The sequence below is a fragment of the Triticum dicoccoides genome, chromosome 7B (assembly GCF_002162155.2).
Source record: "Triticum dicoccoides isolate Atlit2015 ecotype Zavitan chromosome 7B, WEW_v2.0, whole genome shotgun sequence".
In the NCBI taxonomy this organism is placed as follows: domain Eukaryota; kingdom Viridiplantae; phylum Streptophyta; class Magnoliopsida; order Poales; family Poaceae; genus Triticum; species Triticum dicoccoides.
Window position 1 is genome coordinate 177,405,612 of NC_041393.1, and position 23,007 is coordinate 177,428,618.

The window sequence follows — 23,007 nt, forward strand, 5'->3', positions numbered from 1 at the left end:
TGTTCATTACAAAAGCAGTTACACATGTCGGAACACTATTACATAAGATGCCCTCGGATCTACTGTCAAAACTGAATTTTGCAATCTCGTGCGCCACCCTATTTGCCCGCCTATCAATCTTCGTGATCTTAAAATCCTTTATGAGTTTTGATACGCTCAACGCTTCCATTTTCAGATCCACCAAAGGAGACCTGTCAATGGAATCTCTAGCTAGAAAAGAAGCAACAAAAGTGCAATCAGTTTCCAAGATAATTGGTTTGTGAAGTGTGATACCTATGTATAACCCGGCGAGGGATGCACGAAGTTCCACTTCATCCACACAAGTACATGAGCGGATAAAATCCCATGATGATACCAATACTTTGCCCAGGTCATTCCTGACAACAACTCCAACACTAGCAGATCTCATGCTCTCCACAAAACTTGCATCAACATTAATCTTAATATACTCAGGATCCGGGGGCTCCCAAACTCGATGACCAATTGCAGGTTGAGTAACATACCTCCACTTGTCAACCACCCCCTTACCTTTGTTGCTCAGGTCAACTTGCACACAGGCATTTGCCGTCGTAAAAGATTTCCAGTAATTTTCCACAAATATAGCAGAAGCAGATAAAGACTCTTTCCCCCTTCCAAAGATCTGATCATTCCTCAGATGCCAAGCTCTCCAAAATATGAATAAAACTTGCTCGCGAACTGGTGACCCCAATTGGTCAAGCAGAATAAGAAACCAGTCCGGCCCCGTACATCTGAAGAACTCCTCTCCAAGAATATTCCACACATCTCTCATGGAAAAACGGAATGCACACGCCTTAGGACAAGTCACTAGGGCATGAAAAATACTTTCTTCCTCCACACCACAAATAGTACACATATCTGACACTGTTTAGTGATGAGCAACTCTATTTACCTGGGTCGCCAAACTATTGGATGCGGCTCGCCAGGCAAAAATTCTTATTTTTTGTGGGACTTTAGCCTTCCAAATAACGTCCCACATCCTCCTCTCCTCATTATCAATAGTGTTGGACGTTCCTGTCTCACCCTTACCGTCCTTGAGATTTAAGGCCAATCTGTACGCACTTTTAACAAAAAACATACCGTTTTTCACATAATGCCAAGCAACTTGATCTCCCTCTCCTCCAGACTGAATACATACATTTAGAATCTCCTCTGCGTCATGGTGATAGAACAAGTACATGATTAAATTTTCATCCCATCTTGTTGTTTCGCTCATGAATAATCCAGATACCCATTTTAGTCTAGTGCGATTTTTCTTTGTTGTAACTCTAAGGCCGACGTTTCTAGGTAGCTAGTTATCTCTCCAAATATTTACATTTTTACCATCAACCACTCTCCATATGACCCCTTTTTTAACAGTTCCAGGCCATGCATAATACATTGCCAATTCACCGAAATAGCTTGCGGGAACACAATATCCAAAATGTGGCCATTGGGGTAATATTTTGCCTTCAAAACCTTAGCACACAAAGAATTTGGGTACACCAATAGCCGCCATGCCTGTTTGGCCAAGAGAGCTTGATTAAATAACCTAAGATCTCGGAAGCCCATGCCTCCCTGTCTTTCTGGATTAGTGAGTTTACCCAAGCTAACCAATGAATTTTCCTCCTATCTTCTTCGTCTCCCCACCAGAAATTCCTTATAATCCGAGCCAACTCATCACATAATGAAGCTGGAAATTTGAAGATGCCCATGGCGTACACTGGGAGCGCTTGCAACACTGCCTTGATTTGATTTTCCTTAATACCACTTGAAGCATATTTTTCAATCCAATTTGATGGTATTTTTAGAGCCTTATCTTTGGTCGACTGGAACTTACCAACCTTCATTCTACCCTCAGGTACCGGTAAACCAAGGTACTTACCCTCAAAACCTTCTGCAGTAATATTAAGAATGACCATCATGGCCACCTGATCTTCCATACTACACTTTTTTGCCAAATTTAATTGAACACTTATCAGGGCTCAAAAGCTGACCAGTTCCCCCCTCATAGGTTGATAGGATATTTTTAATGATTAAGGCTTGATCAATGGATCCCCTGAAGAAAAGGAGGCCGTCTACCGCAAACAATAGATGAGAAATACCTGGAGCTTGTCTGTTCACATGAAACTCTTTTAGAGCACCATTTTCACATGCATCTTTTAACAGCAAAGAGAGGGCCTCGACCACAAACAAGAACAAATATGGGGATAAGGGATCCCCTTGCCTGAGACCACAAGATGGATAAAAAGGTTGCAACAACTGGCCATTAAAGCGAACTGGGAATATCACTAATGTAACACACGTCATAATCCAGTTAATCCAAATTGGTGCAAAACCAAAAGCCCCCAACATGCTCTTTAAAAATTGCCAATCCACTCGATCGTATGCTTTTGCCAGGTCCAACTTATATGCACAAAACTCTCCACGCTGATCCTTTAACGTACTCAACGAGTGCATACATTCGAAGGCCATAAGTGCATTATCAGAAATTAACCTTCCTGGAATGAAGGCACTCTGAGTGGGAGAAATCATACCATCCAAAAGAGGTCTCAATCTATTCACCAAGCACTTCGAAATAATTTTGTAGATGACATTACACAGGCTGATGGGTCTGCAATCTTTGATGGATTGCGGGTTCTTCACCTTGGGTATAAGGGCAATGATGGTGTCATTTACGCCTTCGGGCATAACACCCGAGATAAAAAAACTATTGAACTGCCTTAACAATGTCCTCCTTGATTAAACCCCAGTTTCTCCGAAAGAATCAAGCCAGAAGCCCATCTGGACCTGGTGCTTTTAGAGGACCAATCTGGAAAAGAGCATCACTAACCTCTTCCTCGGAAAAAGGTTTACAAAGCTCCGCGTTCATATCATCATTGACGAGAGGTTTCAAAATCAAAATAATACGAGAGGGGTCAACATTAGTGTCACACGTATAAAGCTACTGGAAAAATGAGTTAGTGATACCTGTAATTTCATCTATGTTCTCCGTAAGAGACCCATCACTCCTCTTAATAGCAGAAATATTATTTTTTTCGCCCTCCAAGAGGCCTTTCTCTGATAAAATTTTGTATTATGGTCCCCCAAAATCATTTTCTCAATACATGACCTTTGTTTCCACATAACTTTTTCCTTTATAAGTAGCTCATCCATCTCTAGGAGAATTTCCTTTCTCTCCATCATGGCCGCCTTATTGCTCCTTTTAAAAAGAGCATTTAATCTTTTGCGAGCAGCTTCCAATTTTTGGGGGAGATAACCAATATGATCATGACTCCAGGAATGCAATAATTTCATTAGATTACCCAGATTAGTCACCACATCCTTCAAATACCTCACTTGCATACTTTTATTCCAGCACGCTTTAACCTGTTCGTCCAAAGCCGGACTTTCCCTCTCCCAAAAAGCTTCATATCTCAAATGCTTTTTAAAGGCGATGTTAGGCTGATTACCCATCAACTGAATATACAAAGGGCAATGATCTGACCTGGAAGAAATAATGTGTGACACCTTACAATGAGGGAACATAGAAGTCCATTGTGGACACGCGACCGCATGATCCAGTCACACATTCACATTTCGATTTACTTCTTGCTTATTATCATACGTCCAAGGCACACCATAAAACCCTAGATCAAATAGGTTGCACTCCGAGAGAACCTCCCGGAAGTTTGCCATGAGTTTAGGTGATCTTGTATTACGTGAGAAATGCTCATATTGCCACATAGCTTCATTAAAATCTCTGACCATAAACCAAGGACCAGAACCAAGAGATTTAATCTGTCTCAAAAGCTCCCGCATTATGTACCTTTGACTCGCCTTCAGTTCACCATAAACCAAAGTGCACCTCCATTTTGGTCCACCACTCTTGCAAATATACAAGTCAATAAAATGATCGCCAAATTTGTTTAAGTCCACAGAGAAGCACTCATCCCAAAAAGCCGCTAAGCCACCGCCTTTGCCTTTACCCGAAACTGTAAAAACATTTTTCATACCCAAACGATACCGCAAACTCTCAACATAATCTTTATTTTTCCTAGTTTCAGAAATAAAAACAATGTTGGGTCGGTAAGACTTATTGAGGCAAACTAATTCTTGAACTGTACGAGGTCGACCCAGCCCTCGACAGTTCCAGCTTAGTATTTTCATGGCTCCTGACGGGCGTCATCAGACGCGCCCGTCAGTTGACCGACAGCCCCCGGGTTAGTAGCTTCCTTAGCAGAGCCCTCACCATCTTTTCCCTCCCCCACAGACTCTCTTCTTCTACCCTGAACCTCATCCTCTCCCACATCTACCTCTTTTGTTACATGCACCATATTCCCATCTATGCCTACCAGAGTTTCCACCCTCTCTCCACACACTTTTTTACAAGCAGGAGGAGCAACACTAGCTCCCCTGAACTCTATACTCTCAGAACTAGTAGTATTGAAGCTAATCACAAGATCTTGGCCTTCTTGACAACGTATCTTGTTTCCCACCGAGCTCATGAGAATTTCAGCAAAAGCGGCCTTACCGTTGGATAGGTCACTACCACTATTTGAGGGAGTAGGAACCCCAAACTAGACGTGCTTTGCACATGCCGCCTGCACGGCAACACGTTCCTCTTGCTCCTCCCTATGTAATCTTTTCCACCAAGCCAAGTTCGTCGGGCCATCAGGGGCAATTTTTCATACTTTACATCATATAGGATCTCAATTGTGTTGCCATCCAAAGTTGTATCCTCGGTGTCGACGAACTTTCTCAGTGTCTCGTCAACCCGGTTCTCAACCCGAACACGCAGGTGCTCGTCGACGATCATCGTGTTCTTGTGTGCCACGACCACCAATTTACCGAGCTTGCCACCCAACAAGTAGCCCATCTGCACCGTCTTGATCGGCACCGGCAGGCCCCAAATTTGTGCCCAGATTTTGATGGAGTCTAGGGCCACATCTGCCGCGTTGCCCTTCCCGTCGAAAGCCGCAAGAACCACATCGTCACCTCTGAAATGCCATGGTCCAGCTTGCAGCACATGAAGTCGGTCCCCCTCCTCCATGAAGGTGATGCCGAAATGGCGATCTTCGCTAGTGACTTGCTAGGCCACGGCATCGCCCCACAGCCTCCATGGCCCTCTGAGCTCGTTGACGACCATCTTGGGATCGACCGGGTATGACAAGAGCACCCGGGCCACCGTGAGCTACCCCCCACCGCATGCATAGCCGCCTCCAGGTTAATGACGATAGGCTTACTGGACGATCTCAATCCCGCAGCCTCCTTGCTCTTCCCATTTTTGCACAGGTGTGGTGGCACCGACGCAGCAGCAAAGTCAATGGTGACTTTTGGAGTGGAGGTGAGAGCCAGCCCGCTGGACCACCCACCTTGGCAATCCCCTTGTTCAGCATCAACGATTTCGGCCCCTCCCTCACGTCCCTTCCTTTAGGCGCAGGGGAAGAGCAGTAGGCGCCCTGATAACCCACAAGTGTAGGGGATAGCAACAGCTTTCGAGGGTATAGTATAACCCAAATTTATTGATTCGACACAAGGGGAGACAAAGAATATTCTTGAGTATTAGCAGTTGAGTTGTCAATTCAACCACACTTGGATAACTTAGTATCTGCAGCAAAGTATTTAGTAGCAAAGTAATATGATAATAAAGGTAACAGTGGCAAAAGTAAAGATACTAGTTTTTGGGTTTTTGTAGTAGTTGTAACAGTAGCAACGGAAAAGTAAATAAGCGAAGAACAGTATATGAAAAGCTCATAGGCAATGGATCAGTGATGGATAATTATGCCGGATGCGATTCCTCATGTAATATCTATGACATAGGGTGACACAAAACTAGCTCCAATTCATCAATGTAATGTAGGCATGTATTCCGTAAATAGTCATACATGCTTATGGAAAAGAACTTGCATGACATCTTTTGTCCTACCCTCCCGTGGCAGCAGGGTCCTAGCGGAAACTAAGGGATATTAAGGCCTCCTTTTAATAGAGAACCGGAACAAAGCATTAGCACATAGTGAATACATGAACTCCTCAAACTACGGTCATCACCGAGAAGTATCCCGACTATTGTCACTTCGGGGTTGTCGGATCATAACACATAATAGGTGACTATAGACTTGCAAGATAGGATCAAGAACACACATATATTCATGAAAACATAATAGGTTCAGATCTGAAATCATGGCACTCAGGCCCTAGTGACAAGCATTAAGCATAGCAAAGTCATAGCAACATCAATCTCATAACATAATGGATACTAGGGATCAAACCCTAACAAAACTAACTTGATTACATGGTAAATCTCATCCAACCCATCACCATCCAGCAAGCCTACGATGGAATTACCCACGCACGGCGGTGAGCATCATGAAATTGGTGATGGAGGATGGTTGATGATGACGACGGCGACAAATCCCCCTCTCCGGAGCCCCGAACGGACTCCAGATCAGCCCTCCCGAGAGAGATTAGGGCTTGGCGGCGGCTCCGTGTCGTAAAACGTGATGAAACTTTCTCTCTGATTTTTTTCTCCCCGAACGTGAATATACGGAGTTGGAGTTGAGGTCGGTGGAGGTCTAGGGGGCCCACGAGATAGGGGGGAGCGCCCTATAGGGGGGAGCGACCCCTCCCCCTGTCTCGTGGATAGGGTGTGGGCCCCCTGGTGTATTTCTTTTGCCCGGAAATTCTTATTAATTCCAAAAAGTGCCTTCGTGGATTTTCAGGACATTCCGAGAACTTTTCTTGTCTACACATAAAACAACATCATGGCAGTTCTGCTAAAAACAGCGTCAGTCCGGGTTAGTTTCATTCAAATCATGCAAATTAGAGTCCAAAACAAGGGCAAAAGTGTTTGGAAAAGTAGATACGTTGGAGACGTATCAACTCCCCCAAGCTTAAACCTTTGCTTGTCCTCAAGCAATTCAGTTGATAAACTGAAAGTGATAAAGAAAAGTTTTACAAACTCTGTTTGCTCTTGTTGTTGTAAACATGAAAAGCCAACATTAAAGTTTCAGCAAATACTATGAACTAACCATACTCACAATAACACCTAGGTCTCACAATTACTCATATCAATAGCATAATCAGCTAGCGAGCCATAATAATAAAACTCAGATGACAACACTTTCTCAAAATAATCATAACATGATATAACAAAATGGTATCTCGCTATCCCTTTCTGAGACCGCAAAACATAAATGCAGAGCACCTTTAAAGATCAAGGACTGACTAAACATTGTAATTCATGGTAAAAGAGATCCAGTCAAGTCATACCCAATATAAACCAATAGTAATGAATGCAAATGACAGTGTGCTCTCCAGCGGGTTCTTTTAATAAGAGAGGTGATGACTCAACATAAAAGTAAATAGATGACCCCTTCGCAGAGGGAAGCAGGGATTTGTAGAGGTGCCAGAGCTCGATTTTAAAATAGAGATTGAATAACATTTTGACCGGCATACTTTTGCTGTCAACACAACAACTATGAGATGGCTGTATCTTCCATACTACATGCATTATAGGCAGTTCCCAAACAGAATGGTAAAGGTTTCTACTCCCCCAACCACCAACAAGCATCAATCCATGGCTTGCTTGAAACAATGAGTGCCTCCAACTAACAACAGCCCTGGGGGAGTTTTGTTTAATTATTTTGATTTGCTTTGATCTTTTTGGATCATGGGACTGGGAATCCCGGTTACCGGCCCTTTCTCGTGAATGAGGAGCGGAGTCCACTCCTCTTGAGAATAACCCACCTAGCATGGAAGATATAGGCAGCCCTAGTTGTAACATGAGCTGCTCGAGCATACAAAACAGAATTTCATTTGAAGGTTTTGGAGTTTGGCAGATACAAATTTACTTGGAACGACAGGTAAATACCGCATATAGGAAGGTATAGTGGACTCATATGGAACAACTTTGGGGTTTAAGGAGTTTGGATGCACAAGCAGTATTCCCGCTTAGTACAGGTTAAGGCTAGCAAAAGACTGGGAAGCGACCAACTGAGAGAGCGACAACAGTCGTAAACATGCATTAAAATTAATTTACACTGAATACAAGCATGAGTAGGATATAATCCACCATGAACATAAATATCATGAAGGCTATGTTGATTTGATTCAACTACATGCGTGAACATGTGCCAAGTCGAGTCACTCAATTCATTCAAAGGAGGATACCATCCCATCATACCACATCATAATTATTCTAATAGCATGTTGGCACGCAAGGTAAACCACTATAACTCATAGCTAATCAAGCATGGCACAAGCAACTATAATCTCTAAATGTCATTGCAAATATGTTTACCTCATAATAAGCTAACTCAGAAATGATGAACTCATCATATTTACAAAAACAAGAGAGGTCGAGTTCATACCAGCTTTTCTCATCTCAATAAGTTCATCATATGTCGTCATTATTGCCTTTCACTTGCACGACCGAACGACGTGTATAATAATAAGAGTGCACGTGCATTGGACTAAGCTGGAATCTGCAAGCATTCAACTCAAGAGAGAAGACAGGGTAATATGGGCTCTAAGTTAAATAAACAATCATGCATATGAGAGCCACTAAACATTTTCAATATAGTCTTCTCGACCCCCAAAAGAAAGAAAATAAAATAAAACTATTTACACGGGAAAGCTCCCAACAAGTAAGAAGAAGAACTAGAAATATTTTTGGGTTTTCATTTTAATTTCTACTACAAGCATGGAAATTAAACTAACTAATTTTTTGGTTTTCTCAAGGTTTATCGAACACACAAGAAGAAAACTAGAAAAAGAAATTTAAACTAGCATGGATAATACAATGAAAGAGTATGAGCACCGACGACTAGTGTGTGAACATGAATGTAAAGTCGGTGAGAAATACGTACTCCCCCAAGCTTAGGCTTTTGGCCTAAGTTGGTCTAGTACCAAGGACCGCCTGGCTGATATCCGTAAGTGAAACTGGGGTCGTCCTGAGCTGCAGCGGCCTAGGACCTTTCTTCACGGAGGAACCACCTTGGTACATTCTCCTAGACATAATTATTTTTCTGAAAAATTTCTGAAATTTTAGTAACTTCAAAATAAAAGTGAATAAAACTAAACAAGATTGGTAGCAACTACTCCTACAAGTGCCTAGAGCCTATATCATGCATTAGAATTGCTTAGGACCTCATACATTTAACATGCAAGCTCAAGAACATGGTCACCTGTGCAGCAAAAATTTGCAATGAATAAAGCACTAGAACAAAAACTAATTGGACCAATGGAGGAGTCACATACCAAGCAACAATCTCCCAAAGCAGTTTTGTGAATGGAGCTTTGAGCAAGGAGATCGAAAATCGCAGCAAAATGAGCTAGGACTCGTGCTTGAGCTGGATGGGGAATATTTTTGGGTAGAAGATAAAGTGTGTGGGTGCTGGCATAAGTGGAGGGGGGCCACCAGGGGCCCACGAGACAGGGGGCGCGCCCTATGGGGGGGGGCACACCCTCCACTCTCGTGGCCTGGTGCTTGCCCCTCCTGCAGTGTTTTCAGTGCCTAAAATCCTCAAATATTCCATAAAAAATCATTCTAAATTTGCAGGGCATTTGGAGCACTTTTATTTTTGGGATATTTTTTAATGCACGGATAATTCAGAAAACAGACAGATAATACTATTTTGCTTTATTTATTCTAAATAATAGAAAGTAAAAAGTGGGTATAGAAGGTTGTGCCTTCTAGTTTCATCCATCTCATGATCATCAAAATGAATCCACTAACAAGGTTGATCAAGTCTTGTTAACAAACTCATTTCGAATAACACGGAACCGGAGAAATTTCGAATAACACTAAGTTACCTCAACGGGGATATGAAAATCCCCAACAATAAGAATATCATACTTCTTCTTGACAGTAGGGAGAGGAAATTCAAAACCTCCAATAATAATATTTGGAACTTTTCCAATAGAATTGATGCTATGAACTTGAGATTGTTTCCTCGGAAAGTGTACCGTGTGCTCATTACCATTAACATGAAAAGTGACATTGCCTTTGTTGCAATCAATAACAGCCCTTGCAGTATTAAGAAAAGGTCTACCAAGGATAATAGACATACTATCGTCCTCGGGAATATCAAGAATAACAAAGTCCGTTAAGATAGTGACATTTGCAACCACAACATGCACATCCTCACAAATACCGACAGGTATAGGAGTTGATTTATCGGCCATTTGCAAAGATATTTCAGTAGGTGTCAACTTATTCAATTCAAGTCTATGATATAAAGAGAGAGGCATAACACTAACACCGGCTCCAAGATCACATAAAGCAGTTCTAACATAATTTCTTTTAATGGAGCATGGTATAGTTGGTACACCCGGATCTCCAAGTTTCTTTGGTATTCCACCCTTAAAAGTGTAATTAGCAAGCATGGTGGAAATTTCAGCTTCTGGTATCTTTCTTTTATTTGTAATGATATCCTTCATATACTTAGCATAAGGATTTACTTTCAGCATATCAGTTAAGCGCATACGTAAGAAAATAGGTCTAATCATTTCAGCAAAGCGCTCAAAATCCTCATCATCCTTTGTCTTGGATGGTTTAGGAGGAAAGGGCATGGGTTTCTGAACCCATGGTTCTCTTTCTCTACTATGCTTCCTAGCAACAAAATCTCTCTTGTCATAACGTTGATTCTTTGATTGTGGGTTATCAAGATCAACATCAGGTTCAATCTCTACTTCATTGTTTTTGCTAGGTTGAGCATCAACATGAACATTATCATTAACATTATCACTAGGTTCATGTTCATCACCTGATTGAGTTTCAGCATCAGAAATAGAAATATCATTGGGATTCTCAGGTGTGTCTACTGTAGGTTCACTAGAAGCATGCAAAGGTCTATCGTTTTTATTTTTCTTCTTTTTAGAAGAACTAGGTGCCTCTAAATTATTCCTCTGAGAATCTTGCTTGATTCTCTTAGGGTGGCCTTCAGGATACAAAGGTTCCTGAGCATTCTACCAGTTCTAGTAGCCACTCTAACAGCAAAGTCATTTTTATTATTTAATTCATCAAGAAAATCATTTTGAGCTTTAAGTACTTGCTCAGCTTGAGTAGCAACCATAGAAGTATATTTGCTAATGACTTGGAGTTCACCTTTAACTCTAGCCATATTATCGCTTATGCGTCCTATCTCGAAAGCATTATTCTTTAACTCTCTACCAACATAAGCATTAAAACTTTCTTGTCTAGCCATAAAGTCATCAAATTCATCTAAGCATGGGCTATGAAATTTAGTAGAGGGGATTTCAACTTTATCATATCTTTAGAGATAATTTACCTTTACTACCTGTGTCGGGTTATCAAGACAATGTGGTTCTTCAACATGCGGTATATTAAGACCATGCATTTCTTCAAAAGGAGGTAAATTCTTAACATCTTCAACTTTAATACCTTTTTCTTTCATTGATTTCTTTGCCTCTTGCATATCTTCAGGACTGAGAAATAAAACACCTCTCTTCTTCGGAGTGGGTTTAGGAATAGGCTCAGGAGTTGGCTCAATTGGTTCAGGAATTGCTTCAGGAATTGGCTCAGGAAGAGTCCAATTATTTTCATTAGTCAACATATTATTCAATAATATTTCAGCTTCATCGACTGTTCTTTCCCTGAAAACACAACCAGCACAACTATCCAAGTAGTCCTTGGAAGCATCGATTAGTGCATTATAAAAGATATCAAGTATTTCATTTTTCTTGAGAGGATGATCAGGCAAAGCATTAAGTAACCGGAGAAGCCTCCCCAAGCTTGCGGGAGACTCTCTTCTTTGATTTGCACAAAATTATATATCTCCCGCAAGGCAACTTGTTTCTTATGAGCAGGGAAATATTTAGCAGAGAAGTAATAAATCATATCCCGGGGACTACACACACAACCAGGAGCAAGAGAATTATACCAAGTCTTAGCATCACCCTTTTATGAGAACGGAAATATCTTAAGGATATAATAATAGTGAGACTTCTCATCATTAGTAAACAGGGTGGCTATATCATTTAACTTGGTAAGATGTGCCACAACAGTTTCAGATTCAAGGCCATAAAAAGGATCAGATTCAACCAAAGTAATAATCTCAGGATCAACGGAGAATTCATAATCCTTATTAGTAACACAGATAGGTGAAGTAGCAAAAGCAGGGTCAGGTTTCATTCTAGCATTAAGAGACTGCTGCTTCCATTTAGCTAATAATTTCTTAAGATCATATCTATCATTGCAAGCAAAGATTTCCCTAGCAGCTTCTTCATTCATAACATAACCCTTAGGGACAACAGGCAATACATAATCATTGGGAGAACCTTCATCATCACTATCATCAATAATAGCATCTTCAATATTTTCAATCCCCCTAACTCTAGCAAGTTGTTCATCAAGAAATTCACCTAATGGCAAAGTAGTATCACACACAGAAGTAGTTTCATCATGCATAGCAGAAGTGGCATCAACAATAACATGCGACATATCAGAATTCATAGCAGTAGAAGGTTTAGGCATCGCAAGCTTACTAATAACGGAAGGAGAATCTACTGCAGAACTAGATGGCAGTTCCTTACCTCCCCTCGTAGCTGAGGGCAAAACAATAGTTCGTTCGTCTTTCAAGTTCTTCATAGTGATCAACAGATATAAATCCCAAGTGACTCAGAGAATAGAGCTATGCTCCCCGGCAACGGCGCCAAAAATTAGTCTTGATAACCCACAAGTGTAGGGGTCGCAACAGCTTTCGAGGGTATAGTATAACCCAAATTATTGATTCGACACAAGGGGAGCCAAAGAATATTCTTGAGTATTAGCAGTTGAGTTGTCAATTCAACCACACCTGGATAACTTAGTATCTGCAGCAAAGTATTTAGTAGCAAAGTAATGTGATAATAAAGGTAACAATGGCAAAAGTAAAGATAATAGTTTTTGGGTTTTTGTAGTAGTTGTAACAGTAGCAACGGAAAAGTAAATAAGCGAAGAACACTATATGAAAAGCTCGTAGGCAATGGATCAGTGATGGATAATTATGCCGGATGTGATTACTCATGTAATAGCTATAACATAGGGTGACACAGAACTAGCTCCAATTCATCAATGTAATGTAGGCATGTATTCCATAAATAGTCATACATGCTTATGGAAAAGGACTTGCATGACATCTTTTGTCCTACCCTCCCATGGCAGCGGGGTCCTAGCGGAAACTAAGGAATATTAAGGACTCCTTTTAATAGAGAACCGGAACAAAGCATAGCACATAGTGAATACATGAACTCCTCAAACTACGGTCATCACCGAGAAGTATCCCGACTATTGTCACTTCGGGGTTGTCGGATCATAACACATAATAGGTGACTATAGACTTGCAAGATAGGATCAAGAACACACATATATTCATGAAAACATAATAGGTTCAGATCTGAAATCATGGCACTCGGGCCCTAGTGACAAGCATTAAGCATAGCAAAGTCATAGCAACATCAATCTCAGAACATAATGGATACTAGGGATCAAACCCTAACAAAACTAACTTGATTACATGGTAAATCTCATCCAACCCATCACCGTCCAGCAAGCCTACGATGCAATTACTCACGCACGATGGTGAGCATCATGAAATTGGTGATGGAGGATGGTTGATGATGACGACAGCGACGAATTCCCCTCTCCGGAGCCCCAAACGAACTTCAGATCAGCCCTCTCGAGAGAGATTAGGGCTTGGCGGCGGCTCCGTGTCGTAAAACGCGATGAGACTTTCTCTCTGATTTTTTTTCTCCCCGAACGTGAATATATGGAGTTGGAGTTGAGGTTGGTGGAGGTTCAGGGGGGGCCACAAGATAGGGGGAGCGCCCTATAGGGGGGGGGCTGTCTCGTGGACAAGGTGTGGACCCCCTGGTGTATTTCTTTCGCCCAAAAATTCTTATTAATTCCAAAAAGTGCCTCCGTGGATTTTTAGGACATTCCGAGAACTTTTCTTTTCTACACATAAAACAACATCATGGTAGTTCTGCTGAAAACAGCGTCAGTCCGGGTTAGTTTCATTCAAATCATGCAAATTAGAGTCCAAAACAAGGGCAAAAGTGTTTGGAAAAGTAGATACGTTGGAGATGTATCACGCCCCATTGGCGGCCATAGCAGTCACCGAGCTGGTGGCCGCGAGCGAAGCCGACGAGGAAGTAGCCGCCCCCTTGGCGGCCACAGTAGCCACCGAGCCGGCGGCCGCGGACGAATTCGCAAGCACACCCATGCCCGCCCCAGCTCCTGGCACCGTGGACGAAGCCACCACTCCAACGGCACCCAGCCCCGCCGTCGAGCCGGCGACCGCGGACTCAGAGGCAGTCCCGCCCAAGCGAGCATCGGCTTCCGCAGCGCCCACTTCCAGTTCCATCTCGACCTCCCGCTGGCTTGCCATCAATCCCTGTTTCACAAACAACGACCAAAAGAGAGACGCAACAGAAATAGAGGGCACCCAGCACTTGTATAGCAGCCGCCGCCTCTCCACTAGGTCACCTGTTGGAGACGTCACTTTTTCGTGCCCAGAATAATGACATTTTGATTCTCTAAATTTTACTCCAGCCGTTTCACCACACAATTGGACATTGCGTCGTCTCTAATCTCAACTATAGCAAGTAGTGCATGGACATCTAGCAAATTTCTCCCTAAACAATATATCAAGGTACTCTTCTTCCCAATACCAAAACTTGCATCCTTCCTACAATCAGATTTGAGCAAACAATAAGTCCCAAATTACAACGAATCCGAAGAACAACCGCAAAATAACCACTCACCCCATCCTTTTGGCACTTGAAGAATACCTGTATGTTGTGGGAATTGCATGATGTATTGCTCTTCGTGCATAGGCACGTATATATGATGTACAAAGGTGGGCCACGGATCTCAACTATACAAGGAACTAGGAGGCGGGCCCAATACACAATATGCACGTAACACATATACTCAACACCCCCCGCAGTCGAAGCGGCACCACGGCTGACGCAAAGACTGGACCAGAACTCCTCAAATGACGCCATAGGCAAGCCCTTGGTCATGATATCGGCAAATTGTTGGGAAGTAGGGACGTGTAAAACACGAATATGACCAAGGGCCACCTGTTCCCGAATAAAATGAATATCCAATTCAATATGCTTGGTCCGTCGATGATGCACCAGGTTAGCGGAGAGGTAGACCACCGAGACTTTGTCGCAGTAGATCACCGTGGCACGGTCAACAGGGTAAGAGAGCTCCTGAAGTAGCTGGCGAAGCCACGAACACTCGGCGACGGCGTTGGCCACCGCACGATACTCAGCCTCAGCACTAGAACGAGAGACCGTAGGCTGCCGCTTGGACGACCACGAGATAAGTGAGTGTCCAAGGTAGACACAATAGCCCGAAGTGGAGCGACGAGTGTCAGGGCAGCCCGTCCAGTCTGCATCGGAGTAGGCGGTGAGGGCGGTGTCGGCGGAGGCGTGAAGCGTGACGCCAAGATCCATAGTGCCACAGATATAGCGGAGAATCCGCTTGACGGCGGCCGAGTGAACATCTCGAGGAGCATGCATATGAAGACACACCTGCTGCACGGCATACTGGATCTCCGATCGAGTCAGAGTGAGGTACTGGAGAGCACCAATGATAGACCGATAGAAAGCAACATCCGAAGTAGGAGAACTATCCATGGTAGAAATCTTGGCCTTCGTATCAACAGGAGTAGTGGCGGGCTTGCAATTAAGCATGCCGGCGCGCTCCGGGAGTTCGTGAGCGTACTTCCGCTAATGAAAGAAGAAGCCATCCGGAAGGCGCACCACCTCGATACGGAGGAAGTAGTGCAAAGGACCCAAGTCCTTGATGGCGAACTCAGCGAGAAGAGGAGTCATGAGCTCACTGAGGAGACCAGCACTACATGCCGTCAGGATGATGTCGTCGACATAGAGCAGCAGGTAGGCCGTGTCAGAGCCCTGATGGTAGACGAAGAGCGAGGCATCCGAGCGGGTAGAGCGGAACCCAAGCTGGTGGAGAAGCGCCGCGATGCGCTGGTACCAAGCGCGCGGAGCCTGCTTGAGTCCGTACAAGGGCCGCGAAAGCAGGCACACGTGGTCGGGAAGCGTCGGGTCAACGAACCCAGTGGGCTGCTGGCAGAAGACCTGCTCCTCGAGGTGACCATGGAGGAAGGCGTTGGAGACATCCATCTGGTGCACCGGCCAAGCATGGGAGACTGCAAGGTGGAGAACCATGCGTATCGTGCCGGGCTTGACGACCAGAGCAAAGGTGTCGGTGAAGTCGATGCCAGCACGCTGTCAGAAGCCACGAACGACGCAGCGCGCTTTGTAGCGATCAAGGGTACCATCAGGACGGAGCTTGTGTTTAAAGACCCACTTCCCGGTAATCACGTTGGCGTGCCAGGGACAGGGAACAAGCTGCCACATCCGGTTACGCAACAGGGCGTCAAACTCTTGCATCGCAGCCATCTAGAGCGGGTCACGAAGAGCGGCTCGAATGGAGGACGGCAACGACGACGGCTCAGAGGTGGACACCGCATGGACGTAGTCATCCGGGACGTAGCGAGAGCTCGGGCGAAAAACGCACGTACGGGCGCGGGTGACCGGACTGGCCTCAGGCGCCGGGTGCCCTGGGAGAGGCGCGTGAGTGCCCTGGGAGAGGCGTTGAGGAGCCCGCGTCACCGGTGGCGGGAGGAACAGCCGGGGGTACCTGCTGAAACGGAAACACATGCTCATCAAAGTAAACGTGCTGAGAAGTGAACACACGGTGGGAGACGAGATCGTAGCACCGATATCCCTTGAAGTTGGAGGGATAGCCAATGAAGATGCAAGCGACAGAACTAGGTGCGAGTTTGTGAGGAGCGGAGTCGGCAGTGCTAGGATAGCAAAGGCACCCGAAAATACGCAAGCCATCATACGACGGGGGCATACCAAAGAGAAGATGGTGAGGTGCATAGTTCCACCGTGGACGGCAGGGGCGAAGGTTAAGGAGAAGTGAAGCAGTAGTGAGTGCGTCCGGCCAGAAACGAGGCGGCACATTAGCGTGGAACATGAGCGTACGAACACAGTCATTCAGAGTGCGAAGGACGCGTTCGGCTCGCTCATTCTGCTGTGAAGTACACGGGCATGTGAGATGAAAAACTATGTCGTGGTGCAACAGAAAAGTGCAGAAAGCAAGGTTGTCGAACTCTTTTCCATTGTCAGTCTGAAGAGCAAGGATGGGATGCCCAAACTGCATGCTGACATAGGAGTAAAAGGCCGTCAAAGTGGAGAGTGCATCCGACTTTTGTCGTAAAGGAAATATCCACACGTAGTGAGAATAATCATCAAGGATAACCAGATAATATAAGGAGCCCGAGTTACTAGGAACCGGAGAGGTCCACACATCACTATGAATCAACTGAAAAGGAAAAGAAGCTATGGTCGTGGAGTTATTAAACGGGAGGCGAACATGTTTGCCGACGTGACAGGCATGACAGGTGTGATCCTCTATCTTATTACAACTGAAACTAAAACTCCTAAGAATATGACGAAGTGTGACGGGGTTGAGATGACCCAAACGAGCGTGCCAAAGATCGACGCCGACGGAGAGAGCAACCGGTGCGGTGGTGGAGGAGGACGACAAAAGCACCGGATAGAGCTCGTTGAGGCTGTCACATCGGTGAAGTACCATCCTGGTTCGAGCGTCCTTGACACAAAAACCAAGCTCGTCAAATTCAACAGTAACAGGATTTTCACGAGTTAAACAACGAACGGAAACAAGGTTCTTAATAAGATGAGGTGACACAAGTATGTTAGACAAAGTAATAGGCATGGAATTAGAAGGAAAAGAAGTGTGCCCGACATGTGTGATAGGGAGTGTGGAACCGTCGCCAACAATGATATGGCGGTCGCTGGTGACGGGAGTAAAGGAGGCAAGATTACCAGGATGAGCAAACATGTGAGCCGTAACCCTGGTGTCCATGTACCAGTCACCTCCTCAAGTGTAGTTGTTCGGCATAGGCGCGGTGTGCAGCACGACGAGGAGCACCGGATCCCAAGGCACGGGCGGCAGGGCCGGCGAGGGCGGCGGCGGGTCCGCAGGGAGACCATAGGCGCCGCTCAGCTGCGGCGGTGGGTATCCTCCGTACGGCTGCGGAGCCGCGTAATACGCCTGGTGCGCCGGCGGGCACGACACAGGAAGGGTTGGTGTAGGAGCTGGTGGAACCGGCATGGTGTAGGCATGAACAACACTGGTCCACGGGTTGTAGTCAGAGGCCCACAGAGGGGGCACCTGGAACTGCTGCTGCTGACGGGGCGGGCCGGTGCCCTACGGCTGCTGCTGCTGATCGCCGCGCCGGCCCCCACCTCGCCGGCCCCCGCGACGCTGTTCGGCGGGAGGGACGGGAGGGGCGGGTGGCTCATAGGGCAACAGGAGCAGCCTCGACTGCTGGGTGGCCGGGTACGGCGGTGGCGCTGTGTCGGAGGCGTGACGAGGGTGGCTGGAGGCGCCGAGGAGCCGCCACGGTGGTGCCGGCGGTGAGGGCGGTGTGGATGGCCCGCGCCTTCACCTGCTTCATCCGCTGCTCCTCCAAGTGGAGGTATGCAATGAACTTGGCGAAGGACAGGTTGGGGATGAGGCTGAGGTTCGCTGCGGCGTTGCCGAAGTCCTTGTTGAGCCCGGCGGTGAGCGTGCTAAGGAGGAGTTCATCACCGATCTCCGCGCCAATATCGCGGAGCTCGTCAGCGAGAGTCTTCAGGCGGTGACAATAGTCGTCGACGGAGGTGTTGTCCTGGTGACACCAAAGAACTCTTGCTGCAAAAAAACGTGACGCTGGAGCTGGTTGTCGGTGAAGAGCCCGTTCAGCTTGGTCCACACGGCGCAGGCATCGTCACCGTCCGCCACGACCATCTGGAAGAGGTCAGGCGAGATGGTGAGGAAGAACCACCGGATGATCGTGGTGTCGATGATGGACCAGTCATGGAACTTGGGGACGTGGCTGGAGTCGAGGGTGCCGTCCACGTGGTCGATGAGATGATACTCCCGGAACACGAGGGAGAAATACGTCTTCCACGTGTAGTAGGAGGAGTCCGTTTGGGAGAGACAAACCGACACCCGCTCGAAAATGTTCATCTTGCAGATGTCGTTCACGTTGGGAGGGTTGGCGTCGGCAAACGGGTTGGATTTGGTGGACGCGGAGGAGGTGACGGACGACATGACGAGGGATGGCAGCAAGCGGCAGACAGGAGATCGGGCAAAGAAGCGGTGGCAACGATCGGAAGAAGTGGCAGCAGCGATCGGGCAAAGCAGCAATGATCGGGCGAAGCGGGCGCGTGCAACAGTCGGGTTGTCGGTGGGCGCGTGCAGCGATCGGGGTGTAGTGGATGCGCGCGGCTAGCGAGTTGGCCCGATGTGGCGTAGCGATGGGGCTAGCGAGTTGGCCCGGTGTGGCGAGGCGAACGGGAGAGGGAAGCGCGCCGTGGGCGGTAGCGATCGGGAACGAGCCGGGTGGGCGCTGCGTGCTGGCGATCGGGACTGGTCAGGCGACGCTAGGGATCGGGAAATCGGGTGGGAGATGCAGCGGCGGGTGGAGCAGCTTCGACGGGGAAAAGCGACAGCAACGACTCGGGTCTGGCGGCTGCAGGTGGCAGAAAGTGGCGGCGGCGGGTCGCGACAGGAGGGCGCGGGCGGTGGCGGCTTGGAGCGGCGGCGGCGGATCGAAAGCGAGGAAAGAAGCCTAAAAAACTGATACAATTTATGTTGTGGGAATTGTACGATGTATTGCTCTTCGTGCATAGACACGTATATATGATGTACAAAGGTGGGCCATGGACCTCAACTATACAAGGAACTAGGAGGCGGGCCAAATACACAATATGCACATAACACATATACTCAACAATACCCATCTAGGATGTTTGGCGTGCTTGAAACTTAGCGCAGTACCACCCATAGGTAGGGGTCACACTTGATAATCGACAGCGGGGCCGACGAGCTGTTGGGCTACTGTTGAGCCCGACTGATGGCCGGAAGTGGTTGTGCCCATGGCCGATCGACGAGTGAGATTCGAGCGCCGAGAGAGGAAGGACATACCGAGATGCGACACTGAGTTGTTGCGGGGACAAGGCTATTTGGTTTCCAGTGAATCCATCCAAAGCACGACGGTGCCGGCGGCCGGGATGCGCCTAATACGGTGCTGACGGTGGCAGGAGAGGACCAAATTTGGGTGGGGGCGGGCGAGGGAACGCGACGGGTCCTACAGGCATCGACGGTGGCCCGTGGTGGCCGGCGGAGGCTAGAGGGGAGGCGCTGGAGTAGATGTGGTGCAGGGTTGGGATGGGTGCGGCCGATGGAGGAGGGGGCTCTTTTTTGCTCGGGCGTGTGACACTAAGTAAAAATAGGAGCCTGCGGTGCCAAGGAGTAAACTTTTTACTCCACTAACCGGGTCGATCAGAGGAGTAAAACTGAAATTTTATTTCTCTATAGCTTTTTAGGACCCCACAAAAAGAAAAAAGGCTTTTTCGGAGATTGCTTAGAGGTGCCCTAAATTAGGGCAACCGTTGGAGATGCCCATAGGGTATGCTTTTGAAATTTTGGGTTGTGCCCTTCCAGAGTGTGGACTTGGTTAACTTCAGTTTCGGCTTTATTTAATAAAATGAGGCAAATTATTTTAACAAAAAATAAAGTACTCACGTAGTATACTACTCCATCAGTTTCATAATATAAGAACATTTTTGATACTACATTGATGTAAAAACGCTTATATTATCGTCGGACAAAGGGAGTAGTCGTACGTGCTCTTGAACGAAGCACCAGTTCAACGGGGTCACACACACTCAGCAGGCACCAGACCTGAATCCGACGCTTCCGCGGCCAGAATCGTACAAGAGCTCCAAGGTACGCTGATTCACATTGCCGATGATCCCGCTGCTGCCGTCGGAGCTTTCTCCCCTGAAGGCGAGGCATCCTTCCACCAGAACCCCCGACGGCACGCTGAGGTCGACGGTGGTGCCGCCGCTGAACGTGAGGGCCACCTTGGGCACGGTGACGCTGCTGTTGCCGGTAAAGTTGTAGCACGTGTCGAGCCCGTTCTCCGACGGCGGCAGGAGCGGGTACTGGGACATGGCGCTCTGGAACGCCGTCCGCAGCGCCGCGTAGGCCGTCTTCGGGAGCCCCGTGATGACCGTGCCGGAGTCGATGATCATGCCCTTGGAGAACACCGCCGGCGGGATGTCCAGCGCTGTCCCGCCGACGCTTATGCCGGTGAGCGTGACGACGTAGAACGTCGCGAGCTCCGGGGATAGGTGGCGCATCGGCGTGAACAGGAAGTCGGCCGTGCTGTTCCTCGGCGCGCCGAGGGTGAGGAACCCGGCGCTGCCGCTCGTCGGCGGGAGGCAGTAGGAGAAGGTGCCGCCGTACACGGACGACGTCTGCGACACGAGCGACTCCGGCGCGCCGCCGAGGCCGAGGAGGCCGTCGAACTTGTCGTAGGGCCCGTGCTGGTTGCTGCCGCAGCCGAAGCTGAAGTTGCTGACGGAGACGCCGGCGTTGAGCGTGAGTGTCTCCGTGCTGTACACCCCCGTGGTGACTGCGTGGTTGCCGTACTCGATCGCGTACCCGCACAGGGAGGCGCCGCCGTCCGTGGCGTTGGTGCAGCCGTTGTCGTAGCTGTCGGCCGAGAGCGCCTTGCACGCGTCGGTGGAGCAGGGGATGGGCGCGAACGTGGACGACTTGCTGGGGTCGAACAGGGGGTCTTTCTGCGGGTAGCACTGCGCGGAGTTGCAGGGCGCGCACTGCACCCACGACAGGTCGCTGCCAGTGTCGATGAGCACGGTCTGCTGCACGGGCGGCGTGCCGATGCCCAGGGTGACCACGTACTCCAGCGAGTCGACCGAGTCGCCGAGGAACGTCGGGACGCTCGCGTCTCCTGCTGACAACGTTTTCGTGCGCGCCGAGGCCTTGCGAATGATGTAGTTGGCGCGGGCTCGGTCTCTGCGGAGCCTCTCGGCGAGAGACGGCTTGCCGCTGGCCCCCGAGGGCACGCACGGTCCGTGCCGGTGCGCCAGGGGCACGGACGCACGGTTCGGCAGCTCAGAAGTTACTGATGTGGAACATGCTGCTTCTGGCTCGAAGGAGCTGGCTGGCACCACTACGAAGTTGTGCTCCTTGCCTCCAAGCGCGACCGAGTAGAGGCAGCATAACAGAGCGCACCAGAGCACGGGGGAAACCATGGCTGCCATGTCCTAGGGTCTTGCTTGTCATGTACGGATGATCGGGTGAGTATTTATCGGCCAATGTCGTTAGCATTTCGATTTGTACTCATCGAAGACATACGGAGAAAACTAGGCAAAGATGAACATTAGCACTACATTACTTCCGTCGCCCTAATTGGATGTACATGTTGCATTGTCCTATTGTCCTTGGCAATGTACGCCGGACTTGCATGCGTTGCCATATGCCGACATATCTACCTTTGCATTGGAAACTTCATTCAAAATGGTAAACAGATGTGTTCGATCAGTCAACAGCAACAATATCGCTTTTGCTGATTACCAGTATGACGCGATCCGTTTGTTTGGGTAACGACCATCTTTGTCAGGCAATATTATTTTTTTGAGGCAATATTCAGATCCAAGCATTTGCTATTTGGCGCTTAAGGCGCCAGTTAACAGGCCCACAGCCGATTCCACTTCGCTAGCAAATGGGCAGACAAATATAGGATCCAATAACGGGATTTCGTTGTGGATTTCAGAAGCTTTTGGTAGCTTCCGGGTTTTCAGAAGCTTTGAAAGCTTCCGGTTTTTCTTGTCTCTGTGTTTTTGAACCAGGTCTTGTAAAGTTTTTTCATTTTTGGTATTTTATTTTTTGTTCCTTAATTAGAAAACTTTTTAGAATTCACATCTTTAAAATGTTTAGACTTATTTTCAATTTCATGAACTTTTTCTCAAATTTTATGATTTTTTTGAAAATTCAAGAACTTTTTAACAGTTTTTGTAAATTTTGTTTTGTTTTTTTACAATTTTTTAAAATTGTATGAAAATTTTAAAACACAATATTTTTTAAAACATGGTGTTTTT

General features: G+C 47.1%; 1 protein-coding gene across 1 annotated transcript; it reads right to left on the minus strand.

Moving 5' to 3' along the window:
* Positions 1-20,766: 20,766 nt before the first annotated feature.
* LOC119337246 (aspartyl protease family protein At5g10770-like) lies at positions 20,767-22,170 on the minus strand. The gene has a single exon (XM_037609365.1). It carries the CDS (start codon positions 22,168-22,170, stop codon positions 20,767-20,769), a length of 1,404 nt encoding a protein of 467 aa, XP_037465262.1.
* Positions 22,171-23,007: the final 837 nt, after the last annotated feature.

Bases quoted from the DNA above. Each gene is read 5' to 3' on its own strand.
- LOC119337246 (XM_037609365.1), bottom strand. From the start codon at position 22,170: ATGGCAGCCATGGTTTCCCCCGTGCTCTGGTGCGCTCTGTTATGCTGC.